The 23,047-nt window shown below is 42.3% G+C and overlaps 1 protein-coding gene across 1 annotated transcript in view; it reads left to right on the top strand.

The window, feature by feature from the left end:
• Nucleotides 1-1,971: 1,971 nt before the first annotated feature.
• Nucleotides 1,972-23,047, top strand: part of LOC112574144 (acid-sensing ion channel 2-like) — an 82,654-nt gene continuing 61,578 nt past the window's right edge. The window contains exon 1 of the mRNA XM_025255015.1: nt 1,972-2,146. Coding sequence (XP_025110800.1) covers nt 1,987-2,146 — 160 coding nt within the window. The 5' untranslated portion in view covers nt 1,972-1,986. The remainder of the gene's footprint in view (nt 2,147-23,047) is intronic.

Here is a 23,047-nt window from a genome sequence, read left to right as displayed (position 1 = left end):
GACTCCGATGAATAATTTCCAAGAACAAATAATTGCTGGCATTACTTCACTTGGCTGGAAATGGTCGGTAAGGCTAGTGGGGCGACATTTTGTTGAAGTATTTTATGTCACAAAATTAATTCAGTAATCAGTCCCTAGCAATGCTGGGTATTAGTAGTGCTTCTAATGAACTATTCGCTTGATATTTCTGTAAGCTTCTTAGTCCTTCCTAAGCTGATACATAAGTCATCCACTAGAGACCTTCAGTTGTGTCTGTCAGCAGCAAGTTTGAGTGTGTTGTTCCAGGACAGTTTCTGGCCTTTTAGTTCTCTCTCTCTATTGACCTTCGACATGTTTCTTTTTGCCTACCACCTTTCCTCTTCTCATCAGCTGTCCAATGAAAAGTTATTGTGGGTGGTGCCTCTGGTTTCATTCTGCACTCATGACCTTCCATCTTTATTTATTTATTTTTTTTTTTGAAAGGGGTTGGGGGACTGGTTGTGTAGATGGCTCTTGTAAGGATTTCTTTATCAGTAATTATGTTAGACCAGAATATTTAGGAAAAATTTCCTCTGACATTTGGCTTAGAAGTTCCCTAGTGTCTTTCTGATTTTTTTGCTGCTATCTTTCAGCGCTCAATTACATAAAGACCAAACTGACATTGTTTCTGAATATTCTTAATTTGTATTCCTTGTGACAGCTTTTGACTTTCAATTTCTTTTAGCATGTGAAGGCTTGATGTACCTCTTCTTGTCTTTTGGTGTTATAAGCTAGTTCATTGCCACTATAAATAGAAGTGAGAGGATTCTTCCTGCTTGACACCAAATTGTTTGTTAGTTGCTGTTACTGAAAAACCACTTGTCACTGAAAATCTGTTGTAAAGTGCTTTATTACTTTAACTATTTCTGTAGCATTCCGTCGTGACGAATCATTTCTATAAGCTTATATATAAATGTGAGTAAACCGGAAGCTTTGTAGTCTCATGCCTCGTTTTAGTAGTTAACTGTAAAAAATCGTCTGCCAGCAGTTTAGTAATACAAGTTCGTGGTTTCACGGGTAGGTAGCGTGAGGCGGTACGTCAACGCTGTCGCGTAACGCAGTCGGGCGCTGCAAGACCGCACTCTCACAGACACACTCACACCACACACACACCACACTCCACGCGCCCGAAGCGAGCAACAAAGCCCAATCACTCTCAGTGAACACAACACGAGAGGACAATACAGCACGCAAGTTTATTGGCGGTACCAAACTACGACTCGCCACTTCAAAAGACGGAAAGAAAAAGAAGAAAAGAAAAAAAACGAAACAGGCATGAAAATCAAAAACTACAAAATAACCCCGACCGAAGGAGAGATTCTTCCCCCCCCCCTTTTTTTCGGAAGAAAAAAAAGATACGCAAAGAGTCAAGTACACCCCCTGAACAAACTCAAGGTCCGAGCGACGTCCAGTGTTCACTGTAACAACACAGTTTATCCGCCTTTCTGACTTCTGCCAGAGTGATGCAAAGCTGACCTCGCCACGTCCAGTAACACGTCACACTGCCGCTACTGTCCGGCCTGACGATTCACACAGTTCTGTGTCTTGGAATTTAGCCGCCGTCGGTAGTCCAAGCATACCCTTCTGAGCTTTGACAAGGATGCCTTTGCTTACACCTGCCGTCTCCCCTTTCAGCGCGTTTTCGGAGCCAATCGCCTCGTGACATACCAGCTCTGCCACCTTCAGAAAATGCCGGGGAAAAGAAACCTCTGCCAGGACACATCCCATCCCAGGAAAAAGCACACAGCCTCTCTGGTACACCAACGCCTTCCAGTACCAAAGCTCTTCTATTTGAATATTTGCATACAAACCTTCGTAAATGCATACATGCATGTAGTAAACGCCCACACAGACAAACATATAGACACATTCATACACAAATACGATCACAAAGGCATATAAAACTTTAAAAATCGTCTGCAATCCGAGTGTATGACAGGAGCTCTATATTCAAAACAGAAAGCTGACATGCTTGGCTGCATCAGCGAATCAGAGAACTCCCTCCTGAAATCTCGAGTTACTTCCAATCCTGGTCTTCCAGCGGGTGCCTGGTCTGACGGTCCCAGCTCTCGTCATGTATGCAAACCACATGTCGGGAAGATACGTCGTCGACGGGTACCCCGTACAAGTAAGTTTCCTAAACTCTTCTCTGCCTCTTCTTGTTTGTAAATGCAGCTTTATGTAGTGGATGTATAATGATTTATAATCGCATGAAATAACTAACGGAGGACATGGGTACTTACAGCGTGTTCGTTACTTGCCTTCACCCCGAATCTAGCAACATCCGGGGTAGAGGAGTATAGCCACAGTAATTCGAAGCCACAGAGGGCAAGAACAGGGCCGGTGCTAGTCTGTTGTAGCCTCCCTCCCCGACAAAATATGAACCAGTTATAACATACATGTATTTCATTAATTTATATGTCCTGGTGATGAAAGTAATGAAACTGAGGCTTAAAACCTCTATTTTCTCGCCTTTAGCTTCTTTTAGATTCCATGTAAAAACTGTGGTTAAAGTGGTTTTTTCCCACAATTTGATCCAACTTCCTGTAGAGATGAGACATATTTTCTGCTAAATAATTTTGCAGTAAGAATAAAATACATCCTTGGAACTTGAATAAACTAACCCCTGACCTTGCACCTGTGCTGTAGTTCTGGGTGCTGCTTCTTCATCTGACTGAAAGACTAGTATAGAGATGAACTCATTCGCTGGTACAAATACTACACACAATGCAGCAACAGGCCTGGACTTCCTCAAATTATTAGTAGGGTGCAAGAAATGACCCTACGAGCAACCCTAAAAGTAACTAACCCTAGGAGCAACTCATTCTAAGAGGAGTTTTGAACCATGAAGGCTTCGTTAAATGAGTGAACATCGAGGGATTCGATATTGTTGACAGTCCCCAGTGACTACAACACAGCTTCAAGTGTGAGCGTTGGTCAACAGGGACATTGTGAGCACGTGACAAAGTAATTCTCTTCAGGTGCAACTGACTGTTGACTGGTAAATGAGACGTAATACGCCTAACCCTCTCGAGGGCATCCTCACATTAAACATCACAGAGTGGTATGGCCACTCTTCGTCAAAGACAAGGCAGGCTGCCAGAGTCATCCACCAGCAAATATAATTATTGGTACATCACAGCTGCCACTGTCTGACTTGTACCTTCATGCAGTCAGAAAGATGCCACATAACATCACCTCAGCCCAAAACCACCCTCTCAACCCCAAATTTCAGCTGTTGCCTCGGGCAGCGCTACAAAGTGTCACGTGTGAGAAACACTACCTACCAGAGGTCCTTCATGCCAGCAGCCATCACCATCCTAAATAAGAGGCACAGGGACTCGTAGGTCACACTATTACTGGCATCCATCTTAGGAGGTTCACGTGTATGTGTGAGAAGGTGTGAATGTCTGCCCGTTATCTTGTCTATATATATATACTTAAATTATTTTAGTATGTATGAATGATTGTGAGCAAAACAAAAAATTTTCTTGGACTTCTCGTACAGACAATAAAGTTTGATTTGATTAGTTAGACGTGTCAGTGATTACAAGGAGTAACCTTTGGTGGATTGACTTGAGATTATGTTTCTTACTTTCATCATGTATTTTAATGCAGCAAGTGCTGTAATATTCTTTTCATAACTAAAACATAGACAGGGACTAAAAGAGGCAACATACTTGTCTTTGTACAGAAGAAAACAGAACGCCCAATGTCGGCGACTGCGTGAGTGTTGGACACACATGTGAGTGCCTGTCACACACATACACACAGTCTTCACTTTTATCTCTGTTGTAATTAATTACCTCTATATCTCCATGTATGTTGGTTTTTATGTAGAATATCGAGTCTAAGCTTGTCCAAATAACATATCTGTGCGTCTATTTATCAGCTTGAATATCTTAACTTCCCTCTCTCCCTCTCTGTGAGTGCGGTGTGTGTGTTGTGTGTGTGTTTTGTGTGTGTGTTTTTTGTGTGTTCATGTGTGTGGTGTGTGGGCGTGGGTGTGTATCTTACCTGTTCATCTAATTCTCAGAGCCCCACCAGAACACATTCGACAGAGATTCGTGAGATGGGTCCGTGGCCGCGAATCGACACCCAGGAACAGATCGACAGAACGAAAGAAAAATGGAAAAAAAAGAAAAGAAAGAGTAACATTGCTGAACTACGCCATGGAGACATCCACCATTCAAGGACTTGCCAAATGTGGCTGTGCGCGGTGTTTCTAAAAGGTAGATTACCGGACTGCTTTTAAAAACTTCGTGTCCTTTCAAGAAGAATGACCGCACACTTTATGTCATGTAAAAAACAACTAAAATGTGAAACGGAGATGAGCTTTCTCTCTTCACTGAATGAATAAAATACAACTATCAAAGTAAATGGTATGAAAAATGTCATGAGGAGCTAAAAATATTATTTTTAAGAGATGAATTTCAAAAACGACGATTTGCAGATACTCAACGTCAAATTATATACGTAAACAAAATTATTTGTTAAACTATTATTTATTAATGTTAAACGTTAAACTAACACACACACACACACAAACACACAATATACAAACACACACACATACACGCATGCGCACTAATCCTCAATGACAATACCTGAGTCATTCTTGTCGATACCTCGTCAAATATGGCGGCCCAGTAAATATTACAACATGCGCAGACAGAAAATACAAAGAAAACTAATAAAGTTTAGTAAATCATTATGCTTCAATATTAATCTATTTATAGTTTCGCGAAAAATAAATATATATGTTACAAAAATAAAATTTGGAAAAACTTTAACGCTCCAAAGAACTGTGGACCTAGCACTCTAAGTTATTTACAGAATTAATTTTACAAACAATGACAAAATATAATCAGTAGTGCAAAAGTTATTGGAAATAATGGTAATAATTATTATGAAAACTGATGTCATTATCATACTTTGGGACAATGGAGCATTTATTATAAACTTTCAGACTTGGATTTGTCTATTCACATCTACCTCTGATATTGTTTTGTGTCAGGCCTCGTGTACCTCGACTAACTCTTTTGGCTTTCTATGGGAGTCGGTTAGTGAGTCAGTGCGATCTTGCGCAACCGAGGCAACCGCTATTGAGACATAACCCCAAAGAAAACAGGGTGGAGGGGAACGGGTGGCAAACGAGTTCAGGTAGTCCTCGGGTTATGACGGTCTCGAGTTACGTCGTTTCGTGGTTACGACGCTCATTCCGACTTACGAGGTTTAGCGTCGTAAGTCGAACTGTACGTGCACCTCAATCCCACGTGCGGCGGAAGTCAAAAGGCAATCTGAGAAGAGGAAACAACAACAGAAATTTGCAGGTCATTATAGGACTTAGTCGTTAGACTGCGCTACGATTATCAAGGATAAAGATCGCATCCTTGAACACGTGACAGGATCTGCTCCTATGAAGGCGACAGTGATAACAAAGCGTACTGTACTGTACAATATCTTACTGTACTTATGTTTATTGATAATTATGTAGGGTACTGTTAGGATAGGTGTTTGGATAGGCTAAGTGTTTGCCGTTACTGTTATTATGGTACAGTACTGTATGAACGTATGATCCGACTTACGTCGAAATTCGGTTTACGACGCCGTCGTAAAACGGATCAGCGTCGTAAGTCGAGGACTACCTGTATTCACAACTCGTCATGTTCGCTTCACTGCACACCCGTGACGAATGGCTGATACAAGTACAAAAACTGTCACCGAGTTGCACCTTCAGCCGACAGTTTCTCTCACAAGGCAGTGTGATCAGACATCTCACATCTACGGGGGGCCTCCACTCCCGTCTGCAGCAGGAATGTATCCTGTCAATCTTTTATACTTTCTGGGTTACATAAACTTTGACACGCACCATCTGTAATCTGATGACAACGTGTTCTTACATTCCTGCATTTTTGTTTGTTTTTTTAATTTAATTTGGGTTGGTGTCTGTAAGAGAACAATTAGTAATAATTACCTCGCACTATCCCCGAGTGTCAGGGTGGGATGCAAAAGTGTAGAAGTAGTCAAAATTGCGTTATGCTCATGAAGAAACAACATGCTTGATTACTTCCATTTGTTCAAGTAGGTGAGCAGTGCATAGACACTAACGTCGATTGACAGAAGAACAAATATAATCGGATAGAGGGAAGTAGGTTCTACTAAGTTCATTAAGAGATGACAATGATGAGCAATCGTATGTCTGTGAGGCTAAACGAATGATTGGTCGGGTTTTTATATAATATAGAGTGAAAAGGTAAAAGCCATACCTTAACCTTTCCCGAGCTGCCTTACATTCCCCAATCCTGTAAGGAGTCAGGTACCCACCCGCAAGTCAGGCATTGAACCACTCCGCTCTCAGTTCGGACGCCAGCGCTTTAACTACTCGGCTATTCACTTTCTCATAAATATATACGTGCGGTGTTGTGTTTTCAGTGATGTGGCTTCTGCTTCTCCTTGTCGCTTCTGGTATGATGATCTATCAGCTGGTACAGCTGTTTCAGGTGAGCTTTTACTGACTCATTATCTGGTACAGCTGCTCATTATTAAGATTTCCAGTCAGCACGCAGTACATGCATGCATTGCCTATCTATTTTTGTATTCACTAAAATTGTATATCGTATGTGTGGTGAGTTTCACGGATGAAAAGCGGGGTAAGTGAGTGAAACCTCACCGCCTCTCACTGAAAGACTTTATCGTGTCAAGCTACTGATATACCTGATGTCTGTGCTCTCTCCTGTGACCCCCAGCAATACTTCCGGTACCCCATCAAGACCGAGGTGAGCCTGGGCTTCAGTCCTCTCCCCTTGCCCGCCGTCACCATCTGCAACACCAACATAGTCCGACGGTCACAGGCTTCCAAACTGTCCTGCTTCCTAATGGCTGCTCTGGGAGTCCCCCAAGATAAAGAGGACCCGGTAATTGTACTGATAACTACATTCTTTGTTTGTGAGGTCGCTAGTCCTGATTATTTGCATACTTGACCTCTTATAAACAGCACCCAGCAAAACTCAGAGTGAATAAACTCTTAAGTGGTGGTGTCAAGAGACCATCTGACCAACCAATTATTATGCGCGGTGACTTTGATCAGTTAAAGGTGTTGGACATGTTGCCATAGTTTTACTCCACCACCCAGTCCGAAAATTCACTCACTAACCCTCTTCATCTTCAACTTCTGTGAAAGGATTGTTTTGATGACTACATCGACCTTAACGATACAAGCGACGTTCACATCTTTGGCTGTGCTGGTGAATGTGAAGGTAGCCCGGACAGCACGGCCATCTATCAGTACAACTTAGACATTGGATTAGCAAATACATCCAGGTAAGACACACGGCAGTTGAAAAAGTCAAAAGGTGCATCTACATTTTCATGTTTCTTGTACATGTTTTCAGTGTGTAAAATTAAGGAAATTAAGGGGAAATTAGGGGGTGAAATTAAGAGGTGGAGGGCAATCCACTCCCCCTAGACTGAACACATACATAAATACATGTCTGTGAACAAGTGATACAAAAATAATATTTACTAACTCAGTAAATTTGCTCTTTTCATTGGCTTTCAGGCAGCTGCTGAAAGAAGTTGGACATCAATCTAAAGACATGATTTTGAACTGTGGCATCACCGGAATAAACTGTAGCTATCAGTAAGAGTTCTGACAACTTATTCATGCCACAACTCTCGAATAAAGCATTTCTGTAATAACTAGCTCCTTTTTGTCGCTTTAATACAAATGTTTAAACTGTTATTATATATTGCGTTCATTACGGTCAATGCCGAGACCCACACAGTTGATAACCTTTCCAACAGTGTTTTAACCGATATTTTAAAACCAGCGTTACAAATATCAGTGGAAAGTTATGCATCTCACATCATAGTGTTTTTGTCTGCAGAAGCTGCTTTGAATATGCTTTCAGAAATTTTACCCCCTTTTTGTCGAATGACTACGGCAACTGTTACACACTGTCGCGTCCCAAGCTCAAGTCAACTACAAGTGGCCCACTAGAAGGTTAGTGAGTACAACAGTGGGCATCTTGTAGGGCAACCAAGAACATGCTTCTCTAGAACTCACCTAATTCCTTTGTAATTGAAATAGTAATTTCTGTTACATTCTTTTTTGTAAGATAAGATGAACCTTGTTTCTGTCCACGTATCATAAAATTTGGCACCAAAGATGTCGGGCTGACACAACTTACCCATGCTCTGTCGGGATCGTCAGGTCTGTTCCTGGAGCTGAACATCGAGTCGGACGAGTACCTGAGCACCGAGGAGTCTGGCTACGGTCTGCGCGTTGTCTGCACGAGACGGCACGCGCCCAACCCACCAACGAGGGCTTCACAGTTCCTGCTGGCTCTGAGGTCTTCGTGGCAATCAGAATGGTGAGACACGCTGACCATTCCTTTACTGTCTTTGGTGTCCTGATTGTTGTCACGTGACTAACACTAAAGCTTGTCTTTACACGCTGAGACTGGATGCGCGTGCTTCCGGAGTCATTTGCTCAAGGTATCTCAGAGAGCATCAGGAACACACGTCTGACTTAGAAATTTTGCTAAAGAGGAATCTTCCTGTAAAAAAAAATAAAAAAATAACTCAGAACTGTCACATTCTCTACAGTAGAAGTCAGCCTTAATGTCGTCAGCAGCTTCGCTTCTTGTTTCAACTATTATGATAGAAGTGTTCTACACAAACAGGATCTTTTGATTTGGGGAAAGTAAGAAGATAGCAGAGTAGTTAGAGCAGTGGTTCTCAAAGTGTGGTCCGCGGACCACTAGTGGTCCGCGGGCATAAGTCAGATGGTCCGCGGCTGACAGTCGTCATATGTCAGCAAAGTGATGTTTAAAGTGATGCATTCCTCACATTACATTTTAATTACAAAGAACGAGGTATACGTAGTTTTATGTCATCTTTTTACTACACTACTTTTACAAAAGGGCATATAGTTTTGAATTAAAATGAAACAAATGTGGCAATTTAAATTTGAAATTCATAGTACAGACTGATTTTTAGGTCTTGGTGGCCATATTTGTTACTAAGGACTTGGTGGTCCGCCATAGCTTTTACTTAAGTCAGGGATGCACAACCTACGGCCCGCGACGCGGTGCCATCCGGCCGCGAAACTTCTGCCCACAGTGCAGGAAATCGGCATGTAGTAATAAAAGAGACCTAAAAAAACAAAACAAAAAAAAAAAAAAAAAAAAAAAAAAAGGAAGAAAAGTATTTATCCCCACGTCATGGCGTCTCTCAATCTTTTTTTCGATGGACTAACATTTCGATTCAGTGCTCCGACTTGGTGTCTTACGATGAGGCCGGACATTCAAAGTTGGTTTCGGGAAAACACTTCAAATATCCCACTAATTAGTACATATTAATGGTAAGTACAACTGTTTCTAAAAAAATGGTCCTGCTCTATTTTTTTTTTTTTTTTTTTTTTTGCGGCGAAGTGGCCCGCGACACGTTGGTCCGAACATGGATATGGCCCGCAGGCCGAAAAGGTTGGGCATCACGACTTAAGTAAAGTGGTCCGCGGTCCGAAAAACGTTGAGAATCACTGAGTTAGAGCACTGGTGTTAGAACCGAGAGGCGCTTGTTCGATTCCCGTATGGGCAGCAAACTTGTCCCGTTAACGCAGCTGTCGGAAATATACTGGATTATTAAGAGAATTAGGAAGATAAAAACAGCAAAGGAAAAGAGATAAACACACACCTCACAAGAGCTGGCCCCCCAAAGTAGATCTCACTCCGAAAGAACTGAAAACGCGTAGTCAACGACTTTATTTTAGAGGATGGGCAAGTTCTTTATAAATCATTTTCAATTTTTGTCTTTATATAAAAAATGCTAATCTTTCGAACAAATGTATTTGTATGTGAAGTGTGTAGCCAATTACGTTTTCAGTAGAATGAAATTCAAAGGGATTTGTGATAATAAAGTAAAAACATATTGTATATGCTAGTGAAATGCATGATGACTGTTGAATTGTTGGTTTTTTCTTCTCCTTTGACACCTTTTAAATTTTACAAATAATGATACCAACCAGACGATTTAAGAAATTTTTTTATGACATTCTGTCTTGTGTTAGGTAATGTCAACAGCCAGGGTCCACCTTACGGCTCTTGTGACAACGGTGAAGAACACAAACAAAAAACTGGCAACACTTACACGATTGAGGTATGCCGCCTTTTCTTCTGTCTTATACAAAACCAGTTAACTGCAAAAAAGGTCGAGGACTGAACCAAAAACGCGCGTTTCCTGTTCTTGTTTTTTGGTTCCTCTTTGAGCTTTTATTCCTCGTTTAGTACGGTTGTTTATTCTTCTCTATTTCATATGTTATTTGTTTGCTTTCCTGTCCCTCGTATTCGGTCCATGTTTCGTTCTTGTCCTTAAGTGCTCGTTAGGAGTGTGAGTATGCGCTTTACAAATTTTGCTTTTTTCATTTTGTTTTATTGGTTGTATTGTAATATTATGTTGTTGTTGTGTTGTAATTATTATTTTTGCTGATTATAGGGTTGTGATCTGTGGCTCAGAACGGCGCATTTTGCAAAACTGCAAGCTGTGGTTCCAAAGATGACTTGCTCTTCTCTTGAACGCTCCCTCTGCGCTCGACCAAGTGAAATCTTAATCCTATGAAGCGTTCATGATATTATCTTCACACACTATATTCTCTTCACAGGATTGCTGAGGTCGCACCTTAGAGTCCTACTGCAGACTGGCCATTAGCATCTCAGTGTGCAGCGCATCAGATGATCTTTGCTCCAGAGAAAGCGCGTGGCAACAACAGATCACAAAGCGACAGGCTTTAAAACACAGAGGTTTCAATATAAGTTGCAATAACAAAGAAAAGATGAATAAAAAAAAAACAAATAAGCAACGAATAAATCAATGAATAAAAAGACAACAGTAGAGAAAAAGAATCAAAAATAATTGAAACTAAAGGTCTTTGACTACACTTTTATTAAAATGAAGATTACAATTTGTTGCTATTACGTTCTTCTGCTGCATTTTGCAGATAGAATGTATGTCCTCGTTTATGATATTATTTAGACGGTCTTACCAACGGCACCGACTGTTCGCCTGCTCCAAGCCATGCAGTTGAGTAGAGTTTAGTGTAAATAGAATCTTCTCTACTCTGTGTTGTCCGTTGTGTGTGTTTTAGAATGTTTGGGTGTAATGTTTGTGTTGTTGGGATGTCTGTGGGTTGTAGATGTGTTTGCATTCATTCTCGTCTTCGTTTGTGGTTCTATGAGGTTTTTAGGGTGAGGATCTATTTTAGTTTTACTGTTTGTTAGATCATCAACTAACTCCACATGTAACCATTCTGTGACAAGCTATGTAGTGGCTGCTTCCGATAAATTTACTAGCTGGGAGCATAAATATGAGTTTAGCTATGGAGAAGATTATACCAGCCCTGGTACATCACGGCTTGGTAAACATAAATATAACCCAGGTAAAAGTTTAAAAATCAAAGTCGTCTAAATACGTTACCCTCACCTTGTCTCGCATGATTTACAATCTTTTTTCTATCGTCAAAGGCACACATTTAAGATGTCTAACTTCTTTACAAAGCTACCATAATTTTTCTTTCATCGTTTTCTAAGAGATGCGAATACCTCAAGACCACTATGTAACTCACTAAGCACGTCTCCCACACCACATCGATCTGATTTGATTCTGATCATTGTACAATCTTTTACCTTATATACGCAATTCTTTCGAGTCTATTTCTCAGTTCTCTTCATCTGCAAAAAATGTGCGAATGTATCCATCGTCCTCCTCTTTCAGAATCTAGACTTACCAAGCCACCTTACAAGTCGGCCTGGCCTTTGTTCGATGCCCGTTAAGACTGGTGAGCTGTCACGGTGTGACCACAGTGGGTCTTCAGTAACATGGTTGTCTTCGGTGATGGACAAGATAGCTCGTTTGCTTTATTTGTGTGTACTTATAGGCATAAAAAAGACAAACAGTAGCAGCAACACACATACAAATAAAGCTTCACCGATGTACTTTTACATATGACCATTGCTTTCTCGCAAATGAAATTCCCAGAGAATCGAATGAGGTTGTATTCACGCACGCCCAAGGACTACCGGACCAACTTTACCTTGATACCTACGACTCGCAGGTTATCGTATACTGATCTCGGGGGTTTCGGTTAAATCATATTATTTAGGTCATAGAGATCTTTAGCCTTATATAGGAACTGTTAAAAGATTGATGCGGCAATATCGGGTTAACGAGTAGAGGAGACAGTGTCTACATACAGATCCAATAGATGACATGTTTAGTTTCAGACTGTGCTGGCATCCTTCTATTATCAGTTGTTTGCGTGATGGCAATGTTACTGGATCTTTCGCTTTTTACCTGATTGTCTGCCAGATATGGCCCACAAACTGAGTCACAATGTTTATAATAGTGTGTCTGCTTTTTCTGAGATTAACCTGTTGTACTTCTGGGTGTCTCTGATGTTCTTGTTCCTAATCACCTAGTGGAGCATGGGCTCTGTATTTTGCAGTTTCTTGTAGCAGGGGTCTTTCTACTAGGGTGGGGCTGCTAACCCCCACATCCCTAATGCAGGTACCCAGGGGTTTCCAGACGGACTTAATGTGTGTCTCGTGTTCCAGAGTGTTCACTTCTACAATTAACTTCTTTGTTACCGCGATCTTCCTTCTGAGGCTACGTGTACTACGCTCGTTTGGAACTACGGATTTTCACAGCGAGAGTGAGTTGATGGTGGTATCTAGAGTTGCTTTGTCACCGTTGTGATTAGTACTGTAGAGTAACAGGTTTTTCATTTCACAGTTTACTGATGGCTGTATCATTGGTCGTGCTTAGTCCACTTGGCTTTAACGAGCAAACACACCTACGATACGTACACAACACACACACGTACACCACCACAACAACCTCGCTTAAGGACTATTACCACCCGACACACTTATTAAAGTTTTATTTACTTTAATAAGTAGGTGTTCTTAGGACAGTTACTTTTTTCGTTTAACCATAACTGTTCCATAAAAAACATTACTAATTTTACGATTTATTCGCTTTTGCTTCCTCACAGTCGCATATTAACAATTCTAATTTCCCTCTTCGTTACAACTACTCACCACATCTTCCACGCCCCTCTCTATCATCACCAGCCAACTTCATTTTATTGACAGCCTTCATCTTGGTCATTCTGTCATTTGTTACGCAAGCACTGATCATCTAGGGAGGAGTTCCTGGCTATTGCGGACCCTGCTTGGCATCGGCACGTCGGTCGCTTGGGACCGCGGAGTTTCTGGCTGGTCAGTCCCTGCTGCTCGTCCGCTGCCAAAGGGCAAAAACGTCAGTCTACACGTGACTCACCGCCTCACTGTGAAACAACTAGACACAAATCCTTGCTACTATACGTTTTGTAAAAAACCTTAACTGGACTATTCCATACCAGGGTTTCAGCTAAGATTCCCCAACTTGAATACTAATCTTTCTACAGTTCGCGCGTCTAAATGCAATTAAACATTTTAAATAAGTTCATCAAACTTAAAGGACTGAAAGAACAGAAAAGGTATGGGAGATAATTTGTAGGAATAAATCGGTACAATTATGCTTGAGAATTCGACTCCTTGCCTAGTGGAATTAGTAATGGCTCACCTTTGAAAATTATTACATGGAAAACTCTAATTTAACAAATGCCCTTAAACACATTGATACCAACTAAAATGTCCGTAGTTCCATAGAACGTTTCCAACTAAGAAGTTTCTCTTTCAGAAGATTGTTAATCTCCATATGTGCTATATGTCTCTCACGATAGAGACATAAGTTATCTGTGATGGCAATGTCAACTTGTTAGTGCTTCTGAGAGATTTACATTCATCCATATGATTGTACATGTACACACTAAGAAATTTTAACTTTTTCTGAAAAAATTTTTTATTGTGTACCGGACAACATTTGTACGGACAAGTGTTGACCTATGTATTTTGTTAGAAAATATACTTTTATGTATGCAATGGAAAAGAATATACCCTCTATACATTCCTTTTTGAAGATTGTAACATAAGATATAATTATAAGTCCCATGTATTTTAGGTGATATTAGACTATTTGATTATTGAAACTATTAAATTATAATATATGCGCAATTAAATGGAAGCTGTTCTCTTTCACTTCTTCTCCATCTTCCTCTTTACTCTTCTGCCCTCCCTTCTCTCTATGATGTATATCCATGTGATAATTCATATATTTGTTGCTATTAAACAAACTCTTTTGTTCTGATTTTCGTGTTATTAACTTTTTTATTGTTCTCCAGCTTCGTGCTGACGTCCGTATCACGTGCTAAGTACTTTCTATCAGATGGGACTCCTTGTTAGACTGAGAGCCAGCCTGGGCAAAGGGGGGCCCGCGGGCCTCTGTCGTTTCTCATTTTTTTCGTTTTGTTTTCGCTTTGGGATGTGTTTCCTTCTCTAATTGATGATTATTCTGTCAACCTTTCATGGCACCTTATGATTGCCAACCGAAAACATATATCATTATAACCTTAACAAGCGACATTAATTTGTTTGACTGATTCGCACATGTTAAAACCTAGGTGGAGCTAATTTTTTATGCATGTTTTTGATTTATCTTCGCCCTTTCCATTTGAAATTTACTGTACATTAATGAAGACCCACTACTATAACACAGCGATCTTAAGTGGGTGGGTGGGTGGATTATTCTTTTAAAGAGGAACAGCTATACCATATTACTTTCTATCATCAAAAAATAAGTGAGACTGCAACATGTCGGCGTCAGGCAAATTGTGTGGCAACTAATGCATCGCAGAAGTTTGTGGGGCAAGGGTCTGTATGATATAGAAGTATATATACTTAATTGTGTATGTCAGGGTATTAGACATTATATAACAGCAGCATGTTTGTGGTATGTAGTGGCGATATATATACATAAGCATTATACACAGCTGATTACATTATTTCTCTTGGCAGATCAATAGTTTTACGTATCTTCAGCTGACTGCTTTTACGCCGTGCCTCTCTAGACACATATCTCTACTATCATACTTTGATATTGAAATGTTCATATTTACTACTAACAGATGTTTAATCTGCGATCGTTAGTACAGATATTTATTTACTTTATACATATAATATTTAGTAATACTATTCATTAATCTAGCTGTTACAGTTTCGATAAACACTAATCACTCACATCATACTTTGTATTGAAATGTTATATTTACACTACAGTGTTTAAAATTCGTCATTTATCGAGTAACGAATATTATTGTTTTTAAAATTCGTACTTTTTATTGTGTTTCTTTTCTCATACAACACTCTAGCCACTGCGCACTTAATTTGTTGGAACCTTTTGCGAGTGATGTGTTTATTTCAACGATTCGACTAGTAGTTCAGCTATCGATGGCTATAGGTAAGAGTTTAAACATAGGAAGTAAAGGCCTGATGGACTTTGGTGATTTTTGTAAAGCTTATCACTAACTGAAAGCAAGGGAAAGCTACGCTAAGCACGGACTTTCAGTCGCTCTTTCTAAAAGTGAAAAAACAATCACATATACAGAATGTCTAACACGCTTCTCTCTATTCAGTACGGGTCTAGATTAAAAAAAATAACACCTCAACTTTATTATGTCTGTTACTAGTAACTTCTGTTGTAATTTGTAAACTAGTAAAACAGGATTTATCATTTATCAGCAATAACAAACAAGTTTTTGGTCCACCACTGGCTTCCATTCTTCAACAATTGTTAAACATACTGAAAACATGTTACTCAAAGCTTCAGAAATCCAAAATTGTACTCAGACCCTCGAGCCTGTCTCTAACCGGCGGCCGTGGCCCGCCGCAGCAATATATACTATATATCCAGTATTGGGAAGAACTGAGTTCAACATATATCAGTCCGGCATCGTCAAAACCATCCAATTTCTCACTGCGGCAATTGAAACTATTGCCCACCCTGGACTATGGAATTAAGCGTTGCATTGCTGGCTATACAGAACCGCTGCTTGCTAATGAGTTGACCCTGTTTAAGCGAGCATGAGCATATTGTAGTTCTTCACTTTGTTGATGCTGTATCGTGGGACAAGGAGAAAAGTAGTGTCTTGTTTTCTATGGTGAAGTAAGTGTTTTTTGGTCCAAGAATTTGTTTTTCAATCTTAACAAATAAAGGCTGTTTTGTGTTATTTGCCTTATAACAAAGGCGAATAGCTTTTCTAATAGATCTCGTTTTGTCTTCAGCCTACTTATCGATTTATCTTATGTGGTTCTCTACTCATCTAATGTCCCAGTTCTACAACTCGCGCCGTTGTTGATGGCAACTTTGTTTCAGGCCTTTACACACATTTCCGGGTTTTTTTTCAGTTTGTCATATGCCTTCTAATCAACTTCTCTCATTTTTCTCTCTCTCTCTCTCTTCACACACACACCCACCCCGCCCTGCGGTGTTGTTGTGTCTCTCGGCCTCAGCTCTCTGTCGACAATGCCTCCAACATCAAGACACTATTTAGCCGTGCATCCGTTACACAAGAGACAAAAGGAGGTATAACTAGCTCAGCGCCGCACGGTACTGGTTACGAGCGATACGGTACGCCCATGGAAGTGCACGGGCTCTACGTCATGCTGCAAGCCTATTTCGTCGGACTGTTATAGGATGTCCCATTCCTGTTTACTTGCGTGATAACAGCGTGTCATTTATGACTCTTTTCTAAGAAGGCTTTTTCTCAGCTTTAGGCGCATCATAAGTTCGCTTGTCTCTTTGACTTTTTCTCACTCCATGGTTGTGTGCGCCGTGGTCAGTTGTGTTTCGAAATATCACTCGACAATCCCGACACGGTGAACGACAAAGTCGGTCATTACACAACGACCATTGTTATTTGCGTGTCGCCCAACAGTTGTGGTCACTGCACGTTCAACAAACTTAGGTAAACATCGCTGGGCTCCCGTAGACCAACCTCCCTCCCTGTTGTTCAGGCACAGTCCTTTTACTATTCCTACTTGGTGCCAAGTGTTAAGTGAAGTAAATGTACATAAAAGATGTGTAAAATTCTGCCGTCGCTACTACATCACGTATTCACTTTCATGGCAAACTTCTTTCTGCCTTTTCAGCTTCAAGCCTGCTGTATAACCTCTTTATGTGAAATACCCTATCTTCTAGCCTGGACCTATACATTGAATGTCGCATGTTTCAGCACCCACCCGCACACACACACCCGGATCGCAGCTCACCTCCCTCTCGCCTTGCCTCCTCGATCTGTGCGCACACCCACCTTCCCCAGCGGACGTGACTTGCCTCGGGCGCAAAAGTCGTCGAGTCACGGCCCTGTCGGACGACGCTTACTCATTTCGGTCGCCGAGTCACGCCGTACCACTACACCCGAAGTGGCCTTGACGGCAGTCCGCAGGTGCAAGGTTGCCACAAGCGGGAGATGCGCTGATGTGCGGACGCTTGTCACCAACTATGCGACCTCGACCTCGGAGACGCCGACTCTCCGCTCCATTCGCGTCGCGAAACGACGAAAAATTCAAGAATAATGGATTCGGTGGGGTTCAAAATCTTCTCCACCCGTTCCATTCCGACTGTGCACCGGATTGTATTGAATCGCGACACAATTGTTCCCAATGCAAGGTGTACCTGCCGCCTGGCTTATCTACCAGGCTCTGCCCTCATCACTTACTCCTTCTAACATCGTCGACAACAAGGTCTGCCTCTTCCTCACCCACTTCGACCGAACAGTCTCGGCTTTCACGACAGGTATAGATGGTCTGCGTGATCACGTTGTCCCACCTTTGGCTAGGTCCTTCCTCGGCGGATGGATTTTTACCGCCCTTCACTGTTACGTCAGCGGGCCTGCGCATGCGCTAGGAATAAAGTCACACGGCACGATACAGATCCCACAGCCGCACACTACATGGGGACGAGGTTGCCACCCCCACGTCAACCTTTGTCGTCCAGCAGACGTACGCCGATGAGAAGCACATGCGTAGTACTGACTGAGATCGCAATTCTCGATCTCACAGATAGTTGTGTGAAACTATGGACAAACTGACACCTTGTGTTACTGATTCTCGTTTAAACCATAGTCTCCATTAAAAACCCACCAGGGTGACCTCTAAATCTCGGTTCTTGTGTCGCATGGTCAACTGTCGCAAAGCAACTAATGTTTGTATCGTACACAGGTTGTACAAAGATTTCACTCAATGTACGAGATTAGCCGGTGGGCCTCAGCTCTGACCCCCTGACACAGTGTCCAAGACACATTAACGTGAGAAAAATTAATAACTTACATGTTCAAAGTTTTTTCCAGCTCCAGATGTGACAAGTTCGGCGCTTTATTCTTGAAATATTTATGCTCTTTTACTTTATGACCGTACATGGGGATAGACTTTTCTTAAGGGATAGACATCCGCACATTATCTTCATATCATACACTGTTAACTGAGAAAATAAAATAAAGTTTTACAACTAGTGGTTCTTCTGGCAGCGCTGAACTGGTCCGAATGAAAATCATTAGCGTTTGGAGGTGGCAGATGACTAGACTACAATGTCCTGTCGGTGCTGTCTGATCGGTGTAACTAATATCATAGATACAAATCCCGGAAATGCCTTGCAACACATAATTCTTATCCTTTGATATTTGCTTGTCGCTCGACTCGCGGACGTCTTATCGAGTATTTGCACTGTTGAATGAAGATGCACAAATAATTAACCAAAGACACAACCAGTGTATCTGATCTTCGGCATTTCTTTTACCACATTCCGCCACTTGCCAAATAAATTCACGCACTGACGCTGAACGACAAATGATTCGCATGTACTCTTGTATGGTTTTATTTGTAATTATATTCTACTTGTAATTTACTCTCAATTTTTTTTCTCAGCTTTTGTCGCTTTGTATGTCTCCAGTCATATGCCGGCTACACTTGGCGGCATAGCAGCAAGGTTATCTAAAATGTTTGTTGGCTTAAACAAATTAAACAACATGGAAAAACTTAAAGCTGCCTTGTTTCTTTTATTTCATCATCATTTGTCTTGATGTCCATGTCCATTTTTGTTGTTAATATAAGTCTTTATTATCTTAGAGTATTTTCTTTTAACTATTTATTTTTTTTACATCTTGATTGTTGTATTGGCAAGTTACATTGATTCCTTGATTACATCCCATATAGCGTATCTACGATGGTTTGTAAATTGGTTTGTGTATTCCCTATCCTAAGCTGTCTTATTTTGACACCGTGAGCACCAATCGAAAACAATTATTTCTGCATTCCTTCACTTGGCTGGACAAAGCTTCGGCTAGGCTAGTGGGTCGAATTTCGTTGACGTCATTTTCTATCACAAATCCTTAATTGTCATCCGTCCTCCGAGCACATTTGCTCGGGTTCTATCTTGCTGCCTCTACATGAACTATTCCGATTATTTTCTATTTTCTCCTTAGTTCTTCAGTTACTGGTTTGGTGGTTAATAGTCATCCCATAGCGCACCTTCACCAATCTTCTTCTACTCACACGCCAAGTTTGATGTGTGTTTTCGGAACTCATGTTTTCGCCTTTTATTTCTCCTCTCCTTACTAATTCGACTGAGTCCGTTTCCGCGCCAAAGCCTACATTCGACTTTGCCTATCGATTAGCCGTCTTCTAATGATCCCCGTTGTGCTAGCCTACGCCCTCCTGCTACTGGTTGCACCTGGACACCGCGGACTGTTTTTATAAGTTCTGTTGACTCGACCACGCTGGAGCCTTCGCAAGCTTGGTCCCTTTGGCCAGAACGTTCGTGGCAGTCCCAGCTTCCGCGTGATGACCAACACGTTTCTCTTCGTACCGGTCCTACACACACGGCAACGATCTGTCACCTTCCGGGTACCCCGAAATTGTAAGTTGCTCAGGTGTGATCTTTTACTCTTGTAATGCGCGTGTGGTGTGGAGGTAGCTGATGCGTAAGGCAATGGGGCGCCCTGGTGCTCAACAGAGAGTGTTTTCTCGTGAGTCGTGAGGTATGTCCTGGCTTGGACACTCCTGTCACGCATTCGCAACCGTGCTTTCTCCCCGATATTTGCGGCACCTCCGAGCGGCATCTCACTTCGCGCGACAGGGCGCCGGTGCCGCGCCGCCGCGCGACCGAGCCACACGCCACATATAGTAGCAGTGCAGAAGGTCCGAGAAGGTTCGTCTTTTCATGCCGCAGACAACCCCGCACGCTGCCCTGGGGCACATTAACTCTGACTACACCTTTCTCACCGAACACCACTCTTTCATCCATGGACGTGTAGGTGCACTGCCTGATCTGGTCTGCCAGCACCAACCTTAGCCTCTTGCCGACGTTCTCACGCTATTCCAGTCTCGGCGACGCCAACACTAAGTGAGTAACGGAAGCCTGTGTCCACTCCTGCATCGTTTTAGTATTAACTGGCACAAAATCCCTCCGCAACAGTCCGTAATACCAAATTCGTGGTTTCATGCGTAGTCGCTTGAGACGGTCCGTCCAACGCCAGGGACTTCTCTCTTCTCGACAATGTAGATTGATGTTGTGCTGCCTACACTCTTTATACACAAATGTCGTATCTGCCAAATTCTGCCTGCCTATTTCATTTGAATGCATCCCCCGCCCTGTCCCGCTCCTGCGCTGCCACCCTTTTGCATAGGCACATTAGCTCATATGACCTTCCATACCAAATATACCGTCACAAAGGCTATACAACTTTAAAATCGTCTGAAATCCGAGTGTATGAGCCGCTCTCCTTCAAAACCTTTTTCCCGCACGCCCCCTCTCTCCTCTCTCGCCCTGACTCTCCCTGCTACTAAAACTTTTCTACAACAGTGGCAGAAAAGGAAGCACTGACTGCGACTGCTCAGCGGCATCGCGCTGAATCCCCCTCTGAAATCTCGCACTTACTTCCATCCGTGTCTTCCAGCGGCTGGCCTGGCTGCGTCCCAGCTCTCGTCCATGTATGCACACCCCTTCGCAATGTCGGGCGCCCTACAGTCAAATCTCCTTACTATCCTACTACGAGGACGAGCAAAAGTGGAAACATAGTAGGCGAATGCATAATACGGCCGCGGTTCGTAAAAAGGCTTTTATTTGTCAAGCTATCCGTCCAGTCCAAAGCTCTCAAGTTCGTCTGCTGGCACTACTGTCTCCTCTATTATCCCCCTCACCCTCTCCTCCTCCCTCCCCCCTCCCACCCATCGGACCTGCACCCTGCGCTAGTCGACCCTCCGCTCTCCCTCTGTCACCGTTGACTGTCACCGGCAAGCGACAGCCTCCATCCCACCATCCACCATCCCTGGTGGAGTGCTAGGTTCCATCCCTACTCATTGTCCACCTACCATACAGTATAAGTATCGATCACTGCGTGGATTCACATTTGCTTTTTTACACAATCACAAAACAGTCCGCTAGTGCGAAGAGTGGGTGCATAGTATTTTTTTTACATGATTTTGTCGGGACGAGCCAAGTGCTATACCAGAGTGGCATAGTCGTGAGTCTGGCATCCTCTCACTACTCCAATATAAACCTCGGCGTGTGAGCGCGCGCGCGGTGACTTCCCCTCTGCTCCTCTCTCCTCTCTTTTGTACATGCCGTTTCGTCGTGGATGTAAAAATAATCTCATGAAATAATCTAATGGAGGACACATGTCCTATACAGCGACTCCTTGTTCGACTTCCCTCTACCCAAAAGCCACAGCACACCTGATTTCAGTCCGGCTGAGTGGCTGCCAATAATTCGAGCCACAGAGGGCAAACAGGCGGTCTGTCTGTTGAGGCCTCCCTCCTCCGACAAAAGTGACCAGTTATAACATATCTTATCTTGATTATCATTAATTAATCACTGTGATTGAAGTAATGAATGCGCTAAAACCTCTATTTTCTCCGCCTTTAGCTTTTTAGATTCCATTGAAACCAGTGTGGTTAAAGTGTTGTTTCCCCCTTTGATCCAAACTTGTCGTGAGAGATGAGACAGATTTTTGCCTAGATAATTTTGACTGTAAGAATAACAATCATCATACATCCCTGAAATTGAGTAAAACTAACGCCTGACCCTTGCAGCTGTGCTGTAGTTCTGCGTTGCTTCTTATGACTAGAGGCTTGCCACTCAGAATGCTGAACTCATTCGCTGGTAAAATACTACAACATTGCAGCAACAGCGGAATCCTTAAATATTATAGGGTGCAGAAATCCTGACGAGCCGGACCTCAACTACGTAACCCTACGAGCAACCCATTCTCAAGAGGCCCAGTTTCTGAACCCTGAGGCTTTCGTTATAAATGAGTATTGATATTCGAGGGATTCGATATTGTTACGCTCCCCAGTGACTCACCACAGCTTCAGTGTGGCGTTGGTCAACAGGAATTATTGTGATGCACTTGCCCAATAATTCTTCTCAGGCGCAACCTGATGTTGACTGAGCTAAATGCGACGTAACCGCCTACCCTTCTCCGAGGGCATCTTCACATAAAACTCACCGCCTGGCTATGGCCACTCTTCCATCAAACACCAAGGCAGGCTGCCACGTTCCACCAGGCAAATATATTATTGGGTACACCCACAGCAGCCACTTGTCTCTGACTGCTGTACCTTCATGCGTCGACAGATGCACACAACATCACTCAGCCCAAACCACACCTCACAACCCCAATCTTCACTTTGCCCTCTGTTCAGGCCTACAAAGTGTCACGTGTTGAGAAAAAACGCGCCACCGAGGTCCATCATGCAGCACCATCACCATGCCTAAATCAAGCACAGGACTCGATACGGTACGCACTTACATGCATCCTCCTATAGAGTTCCAGTGTGTGGAGGTGTAGGTGTGTGTGAGAAGTGTTGATGTTGCCCTATCTTGTCTTATATATATATACTTAATTATTTAGTTAATGTATGAAACGATGTGTGAGCAAAACAACTTCTTCTTGCCTTCTCGTACAGACATATAAAGGCTTGTATTTGGATAGTTAGAGTGTCATGTGATTTAAGATAACCTTTGGTGGATGACTTGGAGATTTCTTTCTTTAGACTTCTACCCTCGGCCTATCTTTACGCAGCAATAGCTCTGG

This window comes from Pomacea canaliculata, linkage group LG10 (genome assembly GCF_003073045.1).
Source record: "Pomacea canaliculata isolate SZHN2017 linkage group LG10, ASM307304v1, whole genome shotgun sequence".
Taxonomy (NCBI): Eukaryota; Metazoa; Mollusca; class Gastropoda; order Architaenioglossa; family Ampullariidae; genus Pomacea; species Pomacea canaliculata.
The sequence above is the reverse complement of the archived record's forward strand: the minus strand, read 5'-3'. Positions and strand labels throughout refer to the sequence as shown.